Source organism: Cuculus canorus, chromosome 1 (genome assembly GCF_017976375.1).
Source record: "Cuculus canorus isolate bCucCan1 chromosome 1, bCucCan1.pri, whole genome shotgun sequence".
In the NCBI taxonomy this organism is placed as follows: Eukaryota; Metazoa; Chordata; class Aves; order Cuculiformes; family Cuculidae; genus Cuculus; species Cuculus canorus.
Window position 1 is genome coordinate 123,739,822 of NC_071401.1, and position 23,417 is coordinate 123,763,238.

General features: G+C 39.0%; 1 protein-coding gene across 1 annotated transcript in view; it reads right to left on the reverse strand.

Moving 5' to 3' along the window:
• Window positions 1-23,417, reverse strand: part of POLQ (DNA polymerase theta) — a 50,672-nt gene that overhangs the window by 25,815 nt on the left and 1,440 nt on the right. Inside the window, exons 2-14 of the mRNA XM_054056196.1 lie at window positions 20,868-21,050; window positions 19,660-19,790; window positions 18,106-18,262; window positions 14,341-14,449; window positions 12,336-12,555; window positions 10,315-10,459; window positions 10,071-10,217; window positions 9,381-9,593; window positions 6,069-6,211; window positions 4,449-4,653; window positions 3,441-3,583; window positions 1,178-1,371; window positions 735-859 (exon numbers count right to left, since the gene is read on the reverse strand). Of these exons, the coding sequence (XP_053912171.1) occupies window positions 735-859; window positions 1,178-1,371; window positions 3,441-3,583; window positions 4,449-4,653; window positions 6,069-6,211; window positions 9,381-9,593; window positions 10,071-10,217; window positions 10,315-10,459; window positions 12,336-12,555; window positions 14,341-14,449; window positions 18,106-18,262; window positions 19,660-19,790; window positions 20,868-20,937 (2,002 nt within the window). The 5' untranslated portion in view covers window positions 20,938-21,050. The remainder of the gene's footprint in view (window positions 1-734; window positions 860-1,177; window positions 1,372-3,440; window positions 3,584-4,448; window positions 4,654-6,068; window positions 6,212-9,380; window positions 9,594-10,070; window positions 10,218-10,314; window positions 10,460-12,335; window positions 12,556-14,340; window positions 14,450-18,105; window positions 18,263-19,659; window positions 19,791-20,867; window positions 21,051-23,417) is intronic.

Genomic DNA, 23,417 nt, shown 5'->3' on the forward strand with positions numbered 1-23,417 from the left:
AGGACTAATTTAAACTACTGTGCATCAGTTGGCGTGACCTTTTCATTTTGGGGCTTTGACTCATGCTGCAACCCACACATATGGTTTTGCAAGTTGAGCTAAAACTGTCTTAAACATTGAAGACCCACTTATGAAGTAATGGAAGACTTAAGCAACAGGGAAAAAAGGTATCTCAGTCACAAGGTGGGTTGTTACTTCTACTCCAACAGAGCCCTCTTAAGGAAGTGAAGTTAAAGGTGACAGCTATCTAACTTCCTGTTACCTGGTGATAAATGACCCAGAAAATACTCACTGTGTTTTCAAAATTATAAGCTTACACGGTCTGGCCAATTAACTGAGAAACTAGGAAAAAGCCATGCTAAGTCTTAGGGACCCCAAACTTTACCCATGCTGAAAGGTACTTTTCCATGATAGACCAAAGCTTCAGAATGGACTTGTACTTAACTTCTATAGGTAGTATTGATTAGACGACATTCCTGCATGATACAGAGGTGATTTCCAAAGACCTTAGTTGGCTACAGCACTGCTTGTTTCCACTCAGCTGGCCCCCTTCCCACAGCACACTCTGTGGTTCCATCTCAAAGCAGGGGCAAACACAGATTAAGCTATAAAGATGGACGTGATCTTACAAGACTGTTATTAGTACCACATTGTGGCTATCTTATCCCCCTATCTGGAAGGAAAGAAAACAGACTAGTAACCCTGTCCTGGGGTACTCTGCACAGATAACTCACCTGCATAGGTAGCAGCAGATTGCTGCAAGGATTGAAGCTGGCCACGACTACAGCCATATTTCTTGGTCATATCCCTTAGGGGAACCTCACTGATTAAATCCAGAAGGGCAAGGCTGGTGAAAAACCTATAAAAGAAGTATACATGGAAATAAAATCATCATCCAGGGCACATTAGTGTACGTGGCAAAATGCACTGTGATGGCATAGGACAGAATGGAACTAGAGCATAGCACACAAAAGAAACAGAGCAGATGGCTTCCAAAAACATCAGCACAATCATCTTGTGCCAGCAGTGCCCTCAGTCCAGAGCAGACCAGGTCCAGGTTCTCCAAGCTACCAGCTCACTCAGTAAGAGAGGCATTTCCTGAAAACAGACACAGAGCCTGTCTGCTCCACATGTCATAGCCTCTAGTCTTTGCACATTCATACACAGGTGCAGCTACCTTTTGTGGATGGCCATTTGTCTGTGCTGTTTCTCCGTTTTAGCTATGATTTTGCCCTTTACAGAGCGAGCCAGAAAGCCTTCTTCAATTCCCACCAGCTCAGCCACACGTTTCATTGAGGCAGGGAGCTTCTCCCATAAGCAGAAGAACTGATACCAATCAATCGTGGTCCATTCTTCATAGACTGGGGTGACCTAAAGAAAATAAGACAATGCAAAAAACTATTTCAGAGAAACAAAAGACAGCTCTGAGTAAACAAAAATACAGCCTAGGGAATGTGGTTAAAACATCCTACGCACTACTCAGAGGCACTGAGTCATAACCATGTACCATGAAGAAAGTAAAAGGCTCTTCTAACCTAGTTTTTTAAATATTTGTACTGATGAGATCTGACTCATGGGGACTCTAATGATTAAACAATTTGGAATCTCTGTCAGATTTCTCCTTAAATTCAAGCCTCTAGAATATTTTTAAGCTGTATCTTTATTCTCTTTTAACAAACCAAAACATTATCCTTTTTTAACAAAACTAACATATCTATCAACCTCTTAATACCGTTAGCAACCACACAGACCACTGCCACGGCATCTGATAAAGCAGGAGGGAACATAGATTTTGCCAAAACTTGCTGAACCTTTCGTCTATCTGGAGTAGAAGAAATCTCAGCTTTTACTACCATTAACAAAAAGGCCACCCACAGCATTCACAAACTTCTAGACAGAAAACCAATTCTCTCATCATTCAGTCAACACAGTCAGTTTCAGCATGAGGAGACAAAATGTCTTCTTATCTGTATCAATATACAATCAACCAATTATTTTGAAAAAACTAACAGCTACACTAACACAACACAGAATATCAGGTGCCTATGTAGTTGTAAATCATCAATGCCCCTTCATCTGCTAAGAACTAGTTATTAAGGTGGTGGATTGTCATTTGTCTTTTTTTGTTGTTTTGTTTCAGTAAAGAAAACTCTTTTCCTAGTCTACCAAGTATTTACTTGTTTTAATCAACTTTCCTAAAACACAAGGTCTTGCAATTCAGTCTTATATTCATACAAGTAAAAGATTCATGCCTAAGAAAATTAAGTCATTACAGCAGATGATTTTGCTGTAGCCTATAAGGAACACGAAGAACAATTCTTGTAAAAAAAGTAAAAGCCACCAAAACCACACAAACCTTCAGAAGTGTTTTAGGCTGGCTAAATGGAAAAATATCTCAAGACCATTTTGTTCAACAGTGTATTTGATTTAAATTATCTTTATAAGCAAGCTGCTGCAACTAAAATGTACAGAGTAAAAAAGTATACTGCCATCATTGTCTCTACCCCAGAACACAAACAAAATTCAGCCTTTTTTTTCTGTTTTGGAGATGCACATAGGGAAAAAATTCACTGGTGCACAACACAAAACAGTCCACTTCGCCTAGTAGAAACAGAACAAAACATAACGTGGTCCTCTAAAACAGACCTATGGGTATATTTTGGACACTAGTAAATCCGAAAAAATATCTGTAAGTATCAGATAACAACTAGGTCAATAAACACAGCAAGCAGAGACGAGCACTCTCAATCTCTTGCCTGCCCCTGTCCTCTAGCTCAACGCCTTCTGTAACTACAAGCACATTCTCCTTGGAGACAACTTTTTTTTCAGGCAAGATGCGCAAACTTTGCCTTTGATTTATCAGCCTGGTAAAGGGAATACACTTAATACTTCATAGATTCGTGGCTTCTTCTTCAAAGGTCTTAAATAGCATTGCTTAGTTTTTAAGTGTACATGCACATATATCTTGACAAATTTTGGGACACTCTCCCCTCATAATCACAGAACGGTTTGGGCTGGAAGAGACATTAAATATCATCCAGTTCCAATTCCCCCTGACACGGGCAGGGACACGGCAGTCACGGCTTCTCTGGGCAACCTGTGCCAGTGCCTCCCCACCCTCACAGGAAAACATTTCTTCCTAATACCTAATCTAAACCTCCCCTCTCTCAGCTTAAAACAATTCCCCCTCATCCTATCCCTGCACTCCTGGCTAAAGAGCCCCTCCCCAGATTTCCTGGAGCGCCCTTTAAGTACTGGAAGGCTGCTATAAGGTCTTCTGGAGCTTCCTCTTCTCCAGGCTGAACAAGCCCAGCTCTCTCAGCCTGTCCTCGTATGGGAGGTTCTAGGTTCATGGAGCCTTCAAGAACTCTGCATTGTGCTTTCTCTCCTCTCCCTATTTTTGGCAGTACAAAATACAAAACACAAAATGAGGAACCTACCAAATAGACAATATGCAGATCATTCTCCAGAACAAAGCTCTTCATAGCTCGCTGCAGGTCAGCAAAGATTTCCATGGCTTCAGTTGGTGAAAGAGAAGAGGAAAGAGTAGCTGAACCAAGATGTGTTGGATGATAAACCTTTGCTGTTTAAAAAACAAAGAAAAAACACCCACAAAATCACTTAGGGAAGTATTTCAGTGCAGTTTACATCTCATTTTCAGGTTGCAATGTGTTTTACAAGTATCAATTCTACTAACTTTTCCTAACTACTTTTGCAAGAAAAAATAGCATGTTTCTCCATTCTGAAGACAGGCAAATGGAAACAATAAAAGGTTTAGGCTTGCCTAAGTCTAAACTGGCCTGTTTCAGAGGCCAGATCACAAGTTTGGATGCCTCTAACTACTCAGACTAACAGTTGTGATAGCTATTTGAACAAAAAACAATGGAATCTGCCATCGTGCCTAGGAGTATTTATTTTTTAGGAATATCAAATATTTCCTATCATCTTTTAAGAAAGAAATATAAATTAACCCATAATGGGGATTCTTAATATCACTGTGAGAGTCTCATCCTTAGCCATTTTAAGAAAATAGCCAAGATCAAGAAAAGGTACAACTTGGCAGTTCTGGAATTCCACTCTCTTAGAATGTACTGGTTCTTCTTCAGACAGACAGAAATCATAGTCTACAGTTTTCATGCACAAACCCCGTGGTAAAAGTATGTCTTGTCTAAAGATACTTTGGAAAATTGTAGGCTAGGATGCATCAGTCTCAGAGGTGATGTGCAGAGAGATGTCTTCCAAGATCATGTGGATGCAAAAATGTTAAAGCGAGTATAAAGACACACTCTAGAAAGCTAAAAATTCTTGACTCACATGATTTTTTAAAACAAAACCAAAAACGCACAGAAGTCCTCATTATAAAGTTACCTTGAACATCTGTCCAGCTGCAGAAGATTTACTAATTCAAAACTGCTAACTGCAACCACTGGGAAGAAAATTAATGTTACCTTTCAGATCATTGCCGGAGTCCAGAACCTGAATGAACTCATTTTCCAGCAACCATGCCACACAAGCCTCGATAGGTCCAGTCTGCACTTTGTCTTGTGCTTTCTCTCCTCCCCACTTGCTTTCTTTCAAGCTGGATGCAAGAAGAGTGCAAGAAGCGTAGGTCTGCACATCATCTGGAGTGTTGGCCACTCCCCCTACTATGATCTGTTGAAGAAAATTACTTAGTTCATATTGCCAGAGAAGCAGTACAATGGAACATCAGATCAGAGAATTAAAAGTGATTGATCTAACAGATATGTAAGTTTTAAAGATCCAATATGAGAAGGGAACAAAAGGCAAAGCAACTGCTAACCTTTAAGGTCTTTTATTCGGAAGAAGTTAGACACCTTGAAAAGTAAAAGGACTAAGGTATGGCAAAGAATGAATTTTAAATCTTATTTTGATAATGGACATATGCATAGTAGCAATTCACATTTGAGGCATTTTGCTTAGCCAACATTGTGAAACACTTTTAAAAGGCTAGAACACAAACTGTAAGTTTCTGAAGACAAAAAGCAAACCAGAAAACAGGAGTTCTCCTAAGGCTCTTCAGCATATTTGAAGTTTTTTCTTAATGAATGTGAATGCTATACCCCATTATTCTTTTCCTGATTGACCACAATTTTTTTTTTTCCGCTTGGATTTAGTTTTCACTTTGTTTTTCACATAACTGCTTTTCCTTATGAGTCATTTCCATGCATGCATCTTCCCTGAAATAACACAGTATCTAATAAAAATCTGTCTTTCATGGTTTCAATGAATTTTTTTCATGTTCTAAAGTAACACTGCCATAAAGGAACCTCGATCTTTGAGGCAGCTCTTATGTAAAAAAATGCATTCAGAAATTCCATTGCTTTGCTAAAAATTCAAAATCTATGGAATCACAACCAAGTTCCACAGCAGCTTTCACAAGACAGCAGCAGTAGTACAACAAATAAACTGTATTTAAAGAGTCTAAGTTCAGATCAAATCCAAAAACTACTTCAGAAAAAGAGATAAGCTCACCTATGTGGAATAACATTTTTGGTCCTTTTTATCCTGTAGGAGCGCTATAGGAGAACACCAGGCGAGAAGGAGCTAATTGTTAATGTAATTTACAAAATTCTAATAATTTCTGTGCAAAAGAGGTAGATACGTTAAAGGAGGAAATAAGGGACGCTAAAAGGTTCTACCGGTGTCATTGTGGCCCAATTCAGTCTACAAAGCCTCTGGGATTGGTAATTTACAAACATCTCCCAGTTAAGACTGTCAGGTCACACATGAAGTTTGAGAATTGCATATATTTCTGCCTGCACTTTGAGTATATCTAAATATAAAAGCAAAGTTAGTAACCCTTATGTCAGTGTGCTCACTTCCTAACCTGCAACAAGCAGAGACTGAAACATAAGAAACAAAATGCCGAATACAGAAGCAAGCTGGCAGACTAAAGTAAATTTCTTCTGAAGACGCTTGGGTTGACAAGGGAGGAAACAGAAGAAAAAGAAAATGCACAGTAAACGTTTGATGGTGTCACAAAAGAAAACATCCTACACCTACCAGAGTGCAAGCACAGTTCTAATCCCTCTCTACATGTCCTGTACCTCAAGTATTGCTCTTTTCATGCTAGAAGCCACACCTTCCCCTTCTCTTCTATGCAAACAACTGCAAACAGGCTTGAGAGTTCCTTGAAGTAGAGCAGTTCCTTTTGACCTTTCTGAGGGCTTGCAAACTAAAATGCTCTCACCTACAGGAAAAGAAAACAAACAAACAAACAATTAATCACCCTAATATTGCATCTTAGCACTCTAACAGCTACATACAGTTCATCGAGGACATATTTTTTGAATACCTAGAAAACCAGGTATTTTTTAAAAACCTGAATTAAAAAAAAAAGGAGAAAATCCTTTGCTATCTTAAATAATGTATATCCATTGCTATGCATGAACTCCACAGATGCATAATATTTAAGAACTAAAAGCAGATCAAACTTCAAAGTAATATTAGGCTGGTCAGGGTCTTGCCAAGTCAGCTAAGCAGCTTCCATAGCCTCTCTGCTTTGCTGCTGAACCACTCTCGCTTCTTGTTCTGCAATTGACTGGAACTATAACATACAGTGGCACCAATTTTTCTTCTGCATTATGTTATTAAACTGAAAAGATTCTCAAAAGCAAGAAGAAAACATAAAAGCTGCACAGCACTTTTGACAGTTTGTCTAAAGTCAACCAGCTTCCACTCCCAAAATGAAATAACACAGATACCAAAGTAATTCAGAAATCTTAAAGTTATTGATCTAAGCAACTGTGCATTCTCTGAACTTTCATATACATACACATACACACACACATAAAATCTTAAGTATCTTGAAAAGTTTCCACCAAAAGTACATCTAAACATACCTTACCTTAAAATTCTCTACCAGACATTGTGAAGTTAATCCCTAACTACTGAAATTCTGTGGGAGACAAAAAACAGTCCCAGAGCCAAGAAATAAAAATAATGGGTCCAATCCCTTTAATGAGATAATAGTACAGACTGCCTTTGGAAAATGCAGCGGTCACATAAAGGAGATTCTGTTCAACAAGCTGTTACAGAGAAACTAGGATCCTGAGAGACCGAGCTAGTCAGAAGCTTTGCCAATTGGTACAGCATAAATGAATTATGAGTAGGACAAGCTTGTATTTGCCTAAGAAGAAAGCATTAGATATGGATTAGCTGTAGAGCAAATATCGAGACAGGCTTATTATAACTTGTTAATATTGAAGTGCATGTAGTCTGGACACCACGGTAATTTTAGTAGTGAGTATCTTAGTAGGATCTCAGGAATGTTAAGTTATGATAAGACCACAGCCATAGTAATGCTGCAGTAATTAACAAATACAGAGGTAATGAAAAACACAACTGCACTTAAATTTAATGAACAGAATGCAGTGTTGGTGAGCAACCAAATAGAGTTTAAACATCATTAAATAAATTAATTACAAGATGAAAGAGATGGTCAGAGGATTTGTCTTTGGAAGTTTTTTTATCCTGCCATGTCAAACTTTTGAAATCTGTTGATCATGTACTTTTGTCAAAGCTGAGAACACAGAAGATAAACTGCCCGTAAGCATTGTTTTGTGAAAGCAAAGCTTAGTTTGATTTCAGCAATAATGAATGTTCACTTTTTTCATATTTGGGTTCAGATGTGACCAATTGCCTCTGAAAACTTAGATTTAACACGTCAAACAGAAGACGGGTATCCACTTGCCTCTGCATTACCATTCAAGGCTTAGGGGAATCCTTTTCCCAAGATGTCAATGACAACTTAAAGTGAATAACAGCCACTTACTAAACAGTTTTTTTTTTTAAAAAAAAAAAAAAGGAACTATGCTGTTCTAATATCCCTTATTGAACATTTCAGATGAGAAGGGAAGTCTAGGTTAGAATCAGTCTAGAGAAACGTCAGACTGGCTAAATAGGTATAAAATTCCATTAAAACCAAGAAAGGCCCTATGTTTTGTTCAGCGATATTGAAGAGCTTTACCTGTTCTATTTTGGAACATGATAGTTTCAATAAATGCAAAAGTAATCAAATTTTCTAAAATTATGTCTTTAAATTTCCATCAAATCTAAACAAAAAAAATTTCAAGAAATCAAAATCTGAAACAATCCCAACACTACAATATTGGGAGGTGAGGAGGAACTCAACCCAATAGAATTTATATTCTGTCTACCAGATGAATTTCGTACCCATATACAAATTTTTTCCAGCTGAAGTTGCTGTCCTCCAGTCTCCCTACTCTGTGAAAGAGTAGCAGCTGGTAACGTAGCTTTATGTTCTCATCCAAAAGACTGTGGAGTGGAAAAAATGGTACATTCACGAAGCTCATCAGCATAAAATCAACTGCTTACTGTGCAAAACACAGTCACATCCGAACTGTCAAAAAAGGGTACTAATTATTGTAACTTGAAGGGGGGGAAAAAAGAAACTTCAAGGAATAATGTCATTTTACACCTGCCAGCTACACTCAAGTGACAGCCTGGAAAATTTCAAAATACAGCATGCAGCTGCCCTTTTCTTTAACGCATAGGGATAGCTCACAGAGATATAGGTCACAAAATGCTCTGTTGCTATGCTACTCTTACAAAAATAGAAAGTTAAACGTAAGAACAGTCTGCTTACAAAGGGTTCCAGCAAGCACCAATCAAACCATCAGAAAGGCAAATCCCACCTCCTGCTTTTGATGAGCGTCTTATTTTCTACTGTTTTTACACTTGTATAATGCATTTTTTCCAATTATCATCCATGAAGACACATTTCCACTGCAAATTAAAATAACAGGCAGGATTATTTTGCCAAACATCAATCATGAAGACACCATGTTATCTATGAATTACTGTTCATATTTCCCTGGCTCTCTGTTGCACTACTGCTTTCAAGATCCTTAAAAGTTATAGGTAAGTTTAGTGGAATTTTAATAAATCCAAGTCAGAAATTCAGACAACAGAATAATTCTGTCAAATTATGACTGCAGACCTGAAATGCTTTTCTTACATTTTAGGCCTGTCCAACAAGAGTTTACTGCAAACTTTCTCACTGAAACCGTAGACGCTTTAGTAAACTAACCATGGATCATGGAATTAAGGCAAATGAACAACAGAGTCTTAGAAGCTAAGAAGAATTCAAAGGAGAAAATAGCCTGTTCCTGAAGTAACTGCCACACAAATACCAAAGTATGTCTCAAGCAGTGAAAAGGATCCCCCAGGAATTACAATTCTTACTCCATTAATACCAAACAAATTCATCTTGATTAACTTAATCATACTGAATACCAAAGGAATTCATCACGATTAGTCACTCATTGCAAAGCACTGCCCTAGATTTAATGAGGTTAACACTTTTTTTAAAGAATGTTAATAAAGCCTCTGCTTACCCTCTGTGTCGACTCCTTTCCTGCCAGCCCTTCCAGCCATCTGCTTGTAAGTGAGAATGTCTAGCAGTTTTCCACCAAACATGGGAGTTCGTATAATTACTCGGCGTGCAGGCAAGTTCACTCCAGATGAGAGTGTGGAGGTTGCTGCTAGGACTCTAATCAAGCCCTGGCGAAAGGCTCCTTCAATGATGTCCCGTTCGTCAAAAGTAAGACCTGAGGAGAGATGACTTTTAAGCAAACCTGGTGAGACTGCATTTAAGAGCTGATAGTATTACTGTCAAGCAAGGGAAGAACAAACTTCTATTTTGATTTTCATTGTTGCACTTCTTAATACTGAAATATATGAGTAAACAGAAGTTAAGGAAAATGGCTCTGAAATAGTCTGGCAGCTTTAGGGACAACTCAAAAATGCTGGGGCTACAAATCAGCTAATTTTTCAGGCATTTCACAAAAACAAATTAAATTGTACTGAAAATGTTGTTAACCAACACAACAGAAAGATTTATCACAAAAATTAGTTAATTAAAGTCTTTCGCCACAATAAAAGAATTTCAAGTTTACCTTTAACTGTGAGATTCTCAAAGCATTTTAATTCAGTCATAAGCTACAGAAGGCTTCAAAAAGCAGCTGGTAAAGGAACCCATACGACTTGACCATTAGAGAATACAAGACCAAGATGTTCAGGAATACCTGCATGATGAAATGCCACCCCCAATGGCAAAGTACGTTGGAGCACAGGGTCCAGGCCTGAGACAGAACGCTTTAGCTGATCCAGAACCTCATCGATTCCTTCTCTGTCCACAACCACTGGGGTAAGGGCTGAGTTTTTTGCAGAACCTTGAGAGAGAAAACATTTTTATAGTTTCTACTAAAATTAATTTTCATTCAAGGCACTTTTCATAATACAGTCTTCTATTAACTACTTTTCTCTTACTCTCACCCAGTTGCAAACCATAGAATTCCCTGGCAATGATGTCTGCCAGCTTCTCACACCAGTTCTTGGACGGACAGAAAAGCAGGACTGAATGGCCATCACAAACAGTTTCATAACACAGGCTCACAACGTGGTCTTCATCTCCCTGAATTGAAACAAAATATTTTCAATGCACTCTCACTCTCAGTGGGGTTTCTAAATGCTGTCATTCTTCTGTGTACAGAAGAAATCTTCTACTTCAAGTCAGAAAGAGGAGCAAACAAAGAAGATGGAATATTGTTATCTTAGTTTCTGTCTTGCTTCAGGAAGTCCAAGTACTAGTATGACCACATTGTTAAGAAAAGCCATGAATAAATCTAAGATTTTACAGCTCACTTTCATAAATCTGTTTCTGAATGAAGGCCACACAGTGCACAAAAAATCACTGCAACCTCCATGTTGTGGTTAACAGCAGTGGGGAAGAACTAGGAAAAGCTCCAAGGAAAAACACCCCTCTACAGTAACCATGGTAGACTTATCAACTAGGATGTCTGAACTAAAAGCATGCAATGTAGGAGTCTGAGCATCCTCAGTAAGATGCACCCAGCAAGCACTGCTGACCAGAGACTGCAAGCGTTCAGGGCACAGTAGAAGGCTTCTATGAATACTTATATAGACGTGCACGCAAAACCCTATTTTTTACAGCTTGCCTTTTGGTTTTAAGATCCTTCTAAGCCAGATTCTCTTCCAGCAAGCACGCCAAAGAAAGAAGAGAAAAAAGGTACACATACAGTAAGAAATAAAAAGCACTAAAATGCAAATGAAAATAGGGGAGCAATGACAGGAAGTGTAAATACACATCAAGAGCTCAGTAAGGATTCAGCCAAATTCAGCAGAAGAGGCGAAGGCATTGAGTTCCCATTCTTGGGCCAGTTTGAGGCACAGAACAGAAGTCTGAAGGTCTAGTGATAGATTTTGAGCCCAAGAGGATCACCTGATCTTATAAAATAAGCCAGCTCCCCTAAACTGTTGAGTCACAAGCCTAGCTTAGTACTTTTCTCTCACTTACTCTATTAACTCTGCAAAGCAACTACTTCAAAAAATACCCAGAAAAAAGGAGATGCAATATCACCTTCCCAATATGACCACATAAAAACAAGCTTCTAGATATTCTTGTCACAAGCATTTCCTTGTTTCTAGGATCCTTTTTCATTGCTATGCCACCAAGCCACTGATATGAGAACACTTGCGCACAAGGAGAACTGGGTGTGAAATATTCCAAAATATTGCTGGCATTCAGCTCTTATTGCCCAGCCTCTACACCAGCATTACAAAGATCAAGTGAAAAGACTGGGAAGAGAGTTCACCTTTCAAAGACTCCATCGAAAAGGAACCTACTAGTAGGAAGTGTAAATTTCCTATTTCTATTGATTTGGTTTTTCCAAATCACTGGAGTACATTACTCTTAACTTTTCATATCCTTTTCAAGTGTGCAGAAGTACTAAATAATGAAAACAGATTCAGAAGAATCAGGATGGACCCCCGTCTTCTAATCACCAATAGAATTAGATCATTTAGCAGTTTAAATAAGCAGTTTCAATACCCCATTTTTAATGTAAATATACTCTCTCAATGATTAATTCAAATTCCTTGGTTTATGTAGGAAATATTTATCCTCATTTATGAAGGTGAAGTAGATTCCAGGACACAGGATAGAGTGATGGGTAAGGGGAGAACCAAGTTCTTTATGCCTGTCAAGTGCTCCAAGACAAGACAGCTGCAAAGTCAACTTTGTCTTCAAGTCAGATTCAAGAAACCTCAAGAATTCCATGAGAATAAGTTTGTTTTCTCATTTTTCTTGTTTCAATCAGTAGAAGACTAAAATTAATTATCCTTCGTTTCAGCATATAATCTATGAAATAAACAATGAAGTCATGAATGTCATCTATTAAAAAAAAACTAAAGACACAGCAGTAGCTGTCTTTTTAACTTCAGCTGTACAAAAGCTGTTATCCCAAAGCCACTTTTCAGAGTTTTGTTACCTTCAGCTGAAGCTTGGGATGGAATTCTCGCACTAAATTCATGGAGGAGTTATAAATGTTGCTGCCAATTTTCACCCATTCCTTGAGGGGCACAGGTCGAAAATCCGTACAGTACAGCTCTGCATCTAACCATGAGGCGAGAAGTCCCAAGTTAGGGAGGGTAGCACTCATGCCTATTATCTGTATCCCATCAAAACTGAGACCAGGCATCTTCACCTGTCTGGAAGGGGTTAAAAGAAAATGACAGTCAGTGACAACACAGGTAATTGTTCTGGAAAACAGGATTCAGAAAAACTAACTCAACCTACTTCCTTCCAGAGTCTAAAGTTCAAAGGTATTTTTTCCAACTTCCTGAGAAAGAAACAAGCTATGATCTACTCTTAGAAAACACAATGTCAGGTTACACACTGATAACAAGATAATTCAACTCTTCATCGTTTTGAACCTAACCACTAAGGTTCTTTAGTGAACAACAGCCATAAACTGACCGCATACTTGGAGAAACTGAAAAAATCAACTATTTCCCTGCCATTAACAAAAACAGGAGAATAAAATAATGGTCCAGTCTCCATTGCAGTCTTTCTAAGCTTAAATGCCTTAATTAAAACACTTCCATTTGTTTCAATTTCAGAACAAATAATACTAGACTAAGGTCTCCCTAGAGGTGGCAACCAAAGCCCTTAGTTCAGCAAAGAAGAAAGCAGCTTCAGTTCTCAAAGTGCTGAACAGCAGCTTCCACTGTATTCCGTGAGAAGTAATGGACTCTTAACAGACCTGAAAACACAAACCATTAATTTGGATACCCATAGGTATATTTTAATTCAGGCACTTACATCCACACAATAGGGGTCTTTTATGCTCCTAAGACTACATTTAAAGCTACTGCTTTTCAGTCACAAATTGAAACTTTTAAAAATAAAAAGGTCTGACAAATCAATATGAGCTCACAGAGAGCCTGAACCTTCTTAGAAGGTCCTGATAATCCTGGCAAAGACAAGACAGAGGAAACAAAACCACCCAGAAGCTGAGTTAAAAAGGCCAGTCACTGACAAGACAGAAATAAAGATGTGGAGGCAGATTCTTTTTTATCCAAGCTCTTCAAGCATTTGCTAGTACACCTCTGCCATCTAGGTTGCGGTTTTCTCCCCCTAAAGCAATGTTTGGCCTTCAAGGATTAAAAACATTCTGGTTCTACAACACACGCTGACTGGGGAAGAGAAAAACATGCTGTAGAATTTTGTCTGGGTCTGCGAAAGCTTCATGGAGAAGCAAAGGCACCCACAGTGGCAAAGACACAGCTTTATACTTCAGTGGGACATCCAGGTGGTAGCCACTTAAAAGCTCTTAAAAACGCTGTCTGTGTTCAGAGCAGCTGGACAGTTTGGTGTGGAAATCTAGACACAGAATTCTTAAAAGCCTCTAAAGCTGTTCTGAAACTCTTTCTCTGTTACCCAGGGTTCAATCAGTTGTGCAAGAAACCACACAACCACTAGGTTATCGCATGTTATAAGCAATACCACAGATCACCCTGAGCACTACTAACTAAGCAGACTACTGGCACACACTCTTAAGTCTTCTGATCAGTTCATTATTGACAAGTTAACCATGTGCCCACTGTTCCACCATACCTGAACATTTCAGTAGGATAAAAACTCCATTTCGTGAAACACTGAAAAATTAAGCAGGGCAAGACTGCTAGCAAAAGCGTTAGAAGAAATCCAAAGTTTAAAAAAAAAATAGGCTAAAAAGGAAATGAAAGCTTCAGCCTTATGTCTTTTCCTGAGAGAATGAATCCCACGGCAACACACAAATTGAAAACCTTGAGGAAAAGAGGTTTTGACTACAACGGCAGGCCCCTGAGAGGTGGTATGATGAGACCTTAATAACCAAAATAGTCTAGGTCATCACTGTCATAAAAACCCTTGAGCTAACCCAAATTACCAGTCACCCAGAAAACAAAATATTTTTTGTTAGCACTAAAAGACAAACAACCTGGTCTACCCACCGTTTTGCAACCTTCTCTGTAAGATATCTAACTTTGGTCAGAAGGAGTTCCAGCAGATATCCTCGATGAGAGTCCCCCAGCATGTGCAACTCATCCACTACCACCACTCCTGATAAAAAGAAGCACTCTGATTATTTCTGACAATACTCCAAACCAAGAACAGACAGCCTCAATCCTTTCACATTTCACACAATGAATTGAAATTTAAATTCACAAATCCATCTGTGCTTTCCAACACTGCTATGGCTTCTCTCTGTCACCGATTCCTCTAACAGACACAAATCACCAACATCATGACATTTCACACTCCCAACAGCCTCACATACACAATCAGCTCTTAAAAAAAAAAAAAAAAATGGGTTGAGTTGTTTGTCTGGCCACCGTGCAAAACAGTATTGCAACATCTAAACCATAACTTCTTGGCAAGCAAAACCCCCCAGTTTTCAGAGTATCTGTAAAGGCACTTTCCAGCATCCAGATGAGCTAGTTAAAAGCTTTGTTGTCGTTGTTATCTCAGGTAAAAACATCATTCTGTACTAATACAGTAACGTCAGGAAAAAGAACAGAGCAGATGTAATTACACTGGCATAGCCTGCTTCCTATTATATCTTTTTCCACTAACCAAACCTGAATGAGCTCTGCTTTGCCTTTCTAATGAAAAAAATGCTTACATGACTGCTCTGCTGTCATCCTGCTTCCTGCAAATGACTTTTTCATCTATTAGCCACCTCCATCAAATTTGTAAGATGCATAGAAATACTGAAAAGAAGAGCAACTAAAAAGCTCTCTGTGTATCAGCAGCTGGACACAAGAGTCCAGATTAGGGTCTCCTCTGAGGAGAAAACATAAAACCACTGCAATGAAGCCACTCAGGGCAGCTTGTGCCCACACTCCAACTGGCAACAGTATGTGCCCTTTCTGGACAGCTGACAGGGTCACAAGGAAGAGGCTGAAGGAAGGTGAAAGAACAAAAAAAAAAAGCAGGGCATAGAGGACACCAGGCTTCATTAGTTCTGCTGCAGTAGAATTTTTTTTCCTCTGTGGTGCAGCTATGCAGTATCTTCCTGTTATAGCTAAAATAGCAGGAGCTTAAAGGCAAATGTGGCCTCATATTATCTGTTTCAATGCTATTTTTCCTTCTTATTTTTTTTTCTCTCCTTCCTACATATGTTCTTTCTCTCTCCGTCTGTTTTCTCTCCCCTTCCCATTCAAGCAAATTAAGTTAGAAGAATGCTGCACTGCTTCATAGCCTCTTTTACAAACTCCCACCCTTCCAGCTCCTCTGTCTTCCTGCACTTCCTCTATTTTGTGCTTGCTTGTGAAAAAACGGTAATTCATTTGTCACCAAATACATATTTATTCAGTCACCAGAAAATGCTTCTTCCTGCTTCCCTGTACAACAGTCTGTCTGAATTCTTCCAGCAGCTGAGACAGGACAGTGTAGTCAGATACCTACCAAAGTAAAACTCATACAAGCTACCTCTCCACTCTTTGCACCAAGCAGCAGCACATTTTGCTTCCGAGAATGAAGCACAGAACACTAGTGGTGCCTACTGGCCAAAACACAGGGAATGCCACTATTCGTTGTACAGGCCACATACCTTCTGCTCCTTCTCAGCTAAAATAAATATTCAAGCCCACGCTAAACCCGTGTGCAGTATTACCCTGGCAGTCTGCAAGCTGGTGAGACTCATCTGTGGCACACGCACAGGGCTCTCCTCTATCCAGGCAGTATTCCAAACACAGCCTGCGGCATAACACAGCAGGAGCAATTGAGCAACTAGTATTTTTCCCAAAGCTATCCTCATCTTAAAATGGAATTGCAGCCAAGAAGGACTACAGGTCCCAGCATGCAATGGTACTTTCTACTCAAAAAACAAGTTTGAGTGCAAGTGGGGCCAGAATTTTGTCATACTGCATTGCTACTGAAGATGATGCCAGCCTCAGTCTCCTATTTCTGCCTGCAAATGAGGTGCGTCCCTAGAAGGCTGCTGAATAAAACCTACTAACAAGTACCTGAGAGCTATTACATGTTTACTGCAGAATAACTAGGCTGCTTTATGTCCCCCTCCTGTTTAAAACTAAAAAGTTCTGAATGACAGGCAGGGAGGATTTGATTATTTCTTTTTAAATACAATTAAACTAGTGATTTTTTAATTTCATGTTTAAATTAAGAAAAGATACAAGTTAAGTATCACAGCAGCGCATTACAAATCCATTCACAGCTGATATGTTGGGAAGGCAGCAGATTCTTCTCTAATCCGCTTTCCTCAAAGTTTCTTTAGCATTAGTGTCAAGAGGCTGAACAAGAGTGTTGTATCATCTCCTGTGTACCTGGATGTTCAAAACTGACACACATTATATAATAATTACCAACACAAAACTGCTTTTAACTGCTTCTTACAGCAAACAGAACTCTGCCAGGCAGAGGATCTGAGCTTCTCTCAACAATTTCCAGACCTATCAGCAGGGGGTTGACAGCAACAAAAGGAACAGCTCAAGCTTGAGATGGCATCTGGCCAGAATTGCAGTCATCTCCCAATAACTCATCTCAAAAGATAAAACACCCTCCTTACAAGCTGGTCTAAATTTAGAATTAATGAGACAATGAGGTAAAATGTTGCCATTTCAGACAGACTTGCTTTAGGTGACGTTGAAGTGCCATTTTCATCTCATGCCTACATTTTGCAGCTTCTGTGAAAGTCTATCTCCAAATAGAAAATGTGTCCATTTCTTACTGATTTTTAAACTAAAGTTTAAGTTAAAAAATAAATAAGAATATAAATTAAAAAAATTTTTGGCCTTAATTTCAGTTATATGGTCATATTGGAACACAAGGGAAATGGAGGGTTACAGCAGAGGTGTTTTCAAATGGCAAAAGAAAAACCTCATGCTTTAGAGAGGTACCGATGTTGCAGACGCATTTCAAAGTCACATCTCATAATCACTTGGCTGGTTATACTTATATGACTCTTTCCAGGTGTATTCATCTTAGAGAGCACAACAAAATGTAGGGATGGAGTAGAGGTACCCACCAAAGGGATTTGGCTTATCTCTAGCTTCTGAAATATGATATTGTTAAGCAATACATTTCAGTGTACTGAGTATGCTTCCAAGGCACCCAAGCCAACACAAATAGGGATATCATGACCCCAGCCTCTGTCTTAGGCTGGCAGTACAGCCTGTATGGTGTGCTGACCTAGGATCAAACTAACCCTGTTTAAAACACAAAAAAACCCTAAACTACGTAGCCCACCATCCCAGAAGGACCTTATTAGCACTGGAGCCCTGGGGTGGTGAAGCTTTGCTATCTTTCTTTTATTTCCTCCTTATATTCCTCCTTTCCTTCTTTCTTCCTCCTCCTCGTTGTTCCTATCAAGGGTCTGATAAGCTGACATTTCTCCTGTTCCCAAGATTTTTGCCTGTGAGAATAAATATCTTTTGGATCTATAACTGGTGTTATTTTTTACCTTCATCAGCTCGGGGGAGTCCCTACATATATAGGGAGGATCCAGGGCCCAGAATAGGCCACAACATGGATTGTCATCTATGTCAGACAAACGAAAACCTGCAGCTTCTGCCTATGCACACCAGCTGCTGAGCTACATAGAACAGTCCTGGCTGGAAGAGAAATTGCTCAATTTTTCTATATTTCATGTCTAGCACATACAGAACTGAACAAATACAAAGTATGCCATGATTTCACGTGTACTTGGAGGGTGTCATAAACCTCATCCTTGCAATGGCCAAGCCTTGATATCTTACCCAGCGAGTCCATTTTGTTTTCTTCTATTAGTCTATTGATGAGACCGTTGGCTTTCTCAATGGTGCAGACGGCAACGTCCAGGGCAGAGAAACGTCCAGCAGGAGTCATACTTCCCATGTAGCCTTCAACTCTCACATCCACTTCCTGAAACAGGGCCTGTTTTCCAAGGACACAGAATGTTACGTCAAGGTTACAACTCTGAATTTTGACCAATGGAATAACATAAAAGCCTGCATCCTACAACCATAATGTCTAGAATTTATAATACCAACTAATCAGATTAAAGCCATAGCTCAGGCAGTTACTGCTACTTTTTTTTTCCACTATCATTTATTTTTTTCAAAGCAGAAGCCACACAGTACACATTACAGGATAATGTGTACATAACTGAGTAAGAGATGGGGACTATTCTGTATATAAACATTGACTATTAAATAGGTTAGAGAACACATAGTGCAACAGTTCATAACACCAGTGGGTTATGCACAAAGAAGCCTTGCTTCTGAGAAATCCTGGGCAAAAGCCAAATGTGGGACCCCAAACACAAAGACGTTGCACTTGTGACTGCAAGAGAAGAGAAGACTTCTTTTTCGTCCATGGCTTATTACTCCAGTGCCAAAGCTTTGGCACATCACACCCTGCATTAACAAAAGGTACAAATGTTTGAACCAGATGGGTAGGATACCTTGTGATTTCAAGTCTGTGCAGCTATGGACAAACGTTAGGCCAGGAGCAGCCGAACACAGAATCAATAACCCTCCAGCTTTACAAGATTAAAGAAAAAGCATGTCTCCATTATCAGTTACTACAAAGTAGCTTTTGCACTCAAACTTGTACCATTTCTTAGCAATTTGCAAGGTTAAGATACCATCTCAGTTTATTGAAACCCAAAATGTCTTAAATGTTAGAAGCTATAACAAAAATGCCTGCTGGTTTTATATTTGGGTTTTGTAATTGCTGTTACTTTGACATGTTAGCTCATGGAAACAATGTTTGATATGAAAGCCTTTCAAGAAAGTGTTTTTGTATTAAAAAAAGACTGTTCCCACTGTAATTTTGTTTTTAAATAGCTGGGGTGAAGAAGCCAAGACATAACCACATTCTGTCAGAACAAATTTTTAGCGAAGTCAAAGGGAAATCAAAGGCACAAAATTCTGATGGAACACCTCAAGGAAAGCTAAAATATCCTTTCATCCTCTCAGATAATGCTGACACTGTCACTTCATAGTTTTTCAGACACAATATCTAATTAGAAAATTCCTCTAAAGTATGTACATGTGAACAAATGCACGTAACAATGCTTTAAAAGTAAAAACTGAAATAAAATGTTTTAATCAAGTCCTTAAAATTTTTCCAAGTTTCTCTTTTTGGCTAAAGCTTTCTTTTTTTATCTCCAACTTATAACAAAAGCAAATTTTAAAGTATCTACAAATCCCTTCTGAAACAACTCTGCAATTTTTTTTTTTTCCTCAAATCCATGCAAAAATTTTAGTTTAAAAAATGTGACCCAACAACTTCAATCCATAAATTTGTCCTCCTTGAATACTACTTACCTGCAGGTAAGATTTTTTTTCCTTGGCCACAGAGACAAAGGGAAGGATGAGAAGAGCTTTCTTACGAGTCTCTAGGACTCGCTTCAAAATAAGCAATTCTGCAACAAGAGTCTTTCCAGCACTGGTGGGAGCTGGAAAAAAAAAACAAATAAAAAACTGTGGTTTTTTTTAAATTAATTTTAAAATTTTTAAAAAACAAACCAAGGAACAAGCACCATAAAGCTAACATACAAAGCAGTTATTGGAGAAGCTGGGGCAGAACACTTCAACTGATGCCTCTCTCCCACAGCCACAACCCTCACCTCATTTGCAGTTAAACCCATAAAGCATCAAGAAGACTACAAAGTATTTCTCTTCTAGTCTCTCCCATTGTGCTACCAAGGCTTGTGTTCTCACCTCTGCTACAGGAGAAACAGCAGCTCAGAGATAAGGGAAAAAAACAAACACCCAAACAAACGAAAAAAAACACTACATCTTTCAGTTGGACAGAAGAGCTCAGCCACTGCCTTACTGACCTAGCCCAGAAATGTATTAACCCCTTCTTCTTGGCAAGCATCTATCTTCCACCGAAAACTGTGGAGGAGATGCCACATACCAAGGGACAGCCATTACCTGGCAACCAGGCCCCAAGTCCCCTTGAACCGAGTAAATAAAACTCAAATCCAAGCCTAAAAAAAATCACTCACTCTTCTTGTAAGTTCCCAGTGCTGCTCTGGGACCTTCTTCCCATGGACAGTAGACCCTCAACTTGTCATTTCCCATAGATTTCTAGTCCACCAGTCCTACTTCTTCTGCACACACACCCCCATACAGTAGGTCAAGAGAAAGGTTAAAGGGACAGAAAAAATTAGATAGTAAATAACATTTACAAAAGTATATATAACATTGTTGTTATCATTCAGTTCCTGGTAGACATAATTTGTAATTAAAAAAGAGCGTGATCATTAACTGACTCATAATTACCAGTTTCTAAAGGAACATTAACAGAGAAAATGAGGAAAACTAGTCTCCCCTCACGTCTGGAAAGGAGTCCATCAGGCCAGGTCTGAGGTACAGCAATGGCACAAATCTTAACGGGATCTTCCCGGAAAAAAAAAGATGATCTTGACATATTTATCTGTCAGATCAGAACCCTTCAGCACCAATATGTTCTTGTAAATGGCACTGGGAAGGTTAGGGAGGGCTGGTTATGTCAGATGTTTACATACCTGAGTAAACTAGGTTCTTCCCTTCCAGAACCTGTCCAAGCATCAGGCATTCTGCTTGCCATTCAAACATCTGTACTACTCCCAGACTGTGGTATTTCTCCAGAACTGCTTTGGGAAGACCCCAGCTTGCAAGGAGCAACTTGTCTGCTTGGTCATCAGGAACATTTACCCGCTGATACTGCCCTTTGGGAAGAGAAAATAAAAAAAAATTTGAAAATCAAGTATCGTCCTCAAACCTGAGCTCTCTACAAACTCGTGAATTATGAGAAAAGGCAACAAGAGACTATCTTCCCTATATTTTTTTCAGTATTTCCTATGGATGTTTCACCATTCTTCTTAGCTCCTGAGATAATTTTTTCATTGTTTCCTCCTATAAAATTTTCCACATTCAAATCATTTGTTCACCTAACTCTTGCTCTGACGTTTGCTTTTGAGACAGAGCAGCCATCACGAAATACATACTCAAACACAATTTCAGCACTGATGAATATAACAGTATTACAATGTATTTCCCATCTCATCCTTATCCGTACTGTTTCCTTATTAAATTACTGCTACAGAGATTTCAGTAATCTTCACAGATTACAGAACTGCCTGGTCTTTTTTTTCTTGCTTTGTGGATGAACTAAAAAAAACAACATAAACCAAACAAGCAGCTCAATTTACTCTGTACAATGCACGTTACTTCAGTTTATCATCACTGATTAGTATCTTCACCACAGTGCCAGTTCCTCTAGCTTAAGTTCCTTGCTGCTTATTTCTTGTCTTTACCACATAAAATAATTGTGTGCTGGCTACAGATGTTGTCTCCTCCTTGGCTTTCTCCTCCTCTTTTCCAAGTCATTAAGAAAACTCAAACTTTTTGTCTCTTTCTCCATCTGAGACAGAAAACACATTTCTGATCTGCAGTAATGTCTCCCTATTGCCCATGACTACATAGTTCCCATAACAGCATTTTGTGAAAGACCTTGTCAAATTGAGATGAAAAACAAGTAACTGTTTTTCCATAGGACAGAATGGGTACTGGCTCTGCTGTACCCATTCTTCTACTGGCACATTCAGTAAAAATCTAAAGGAAAATTCCCACCATTGTTGAGCGCTAGATCTGAAATGCTACCATCTATAAGCAGCCAGGATTCTTACTCTGAAGACACTAAAAATTTCAAGTGCCTCCTTGAGGTCAACCCCAATGTAGCTGTTACTGGTGTATGATCGTTCTCCCCTGCACAAATATATAAAAAAGCTGATAGAGCCTAGCTCTGACAGCTTTGTTTCACTTTGTATAATCAAAGTAGCTTACAGAGACTAAGCAAGCAGTTGAGCACTACCAGGAGAAAACAGCAGTATGCTGCAAAGGAGAACAAGCTTCCCAAGAGAAATTTGGAGGAGACCAGATTTGTCTATCCTAAAATGTGAATAATATAGTAGAATTATGATTCAGAAACACAGAAATGAAAAAAAAAGCACATGATGGGATCTCAAGCTTCCTTGCTAATATTAAAAGCAATGAACTACATGTAAAGGAATAAATAAAAGATTATTTGATTCTGCTGTTTGAAGAACATCTGTAGATTAGCACTGAAAAGGAGTTTGAAAATTTATGCCTTAGGGGTTCTTAAAGATCTCTGTACAGAAGTACACCACTACACTAACCTCTTTTTTACCTAACAGAAAAATGCTAAGAAATAGTCAAAATGAGGAGGATATGCATCACTGGTTAAAAGCACTGGGGGTTAGATTTGTCTGAAAGAAAACCCTTCCAGAGTGTGGGGCCAGTTGGATACAGGAAAGCCACTTACTGAACTGTCTTTGAGGAACTGTCCTATGGAAATACGTGCATTGCCTTGCTCAGCTCCATTTGCATGACTGATAAAATTGTATCTCATAGAATATAATCCCATCAGGGAGAAGATGCAACATGACTGAAGAAGAGGCTGAGAGACGTAAACGTATTAAAGAGTTACAGAAAATTTGCAAAAGAGATGAAGTTACAAGATTTTATATAAATATCTTGATTTTGGATGTTAGATGTATCTTAACGCTTTATACACATTGATTTCTCCGTTGAATCGAGAATACAATCATGGAATTATAGAGTGGTTTGTGTTGGAACGGACCTTAAGATCATCCAGTTCCAAGCTCCCTGCCATAGGCAGGGACACCTTCCACAGGATCCATCCACCTTCCACCCCCATCCAACCAGGCCTTGAACATCTCCAGGGATGGAGCATCCTCTAATTCTCTGGGAAGCCTGTGCCAGTGGCTCATCACTCTCACAGAAAAAAAAATGATTCTTAATATCTAGAACTATCACTTTACATGTTGCTGGCTGGCAGCAGGACCACTTTATCTGACACATTTTCACAAGATGTTACGGTAACACAAGATGTTCACATCACATTTTGTAGGTATAGGCAAGAAGTCACATTATAAAAACCAACTGAACGTCTCTGCATTTGCAGGTATCAGTGCACCAACCAGGAACCCCTACAGTGGTGCCTCTAGATACACTGCATTTTATCAGCTCACTGTATTCTTGGATCAGTTTAA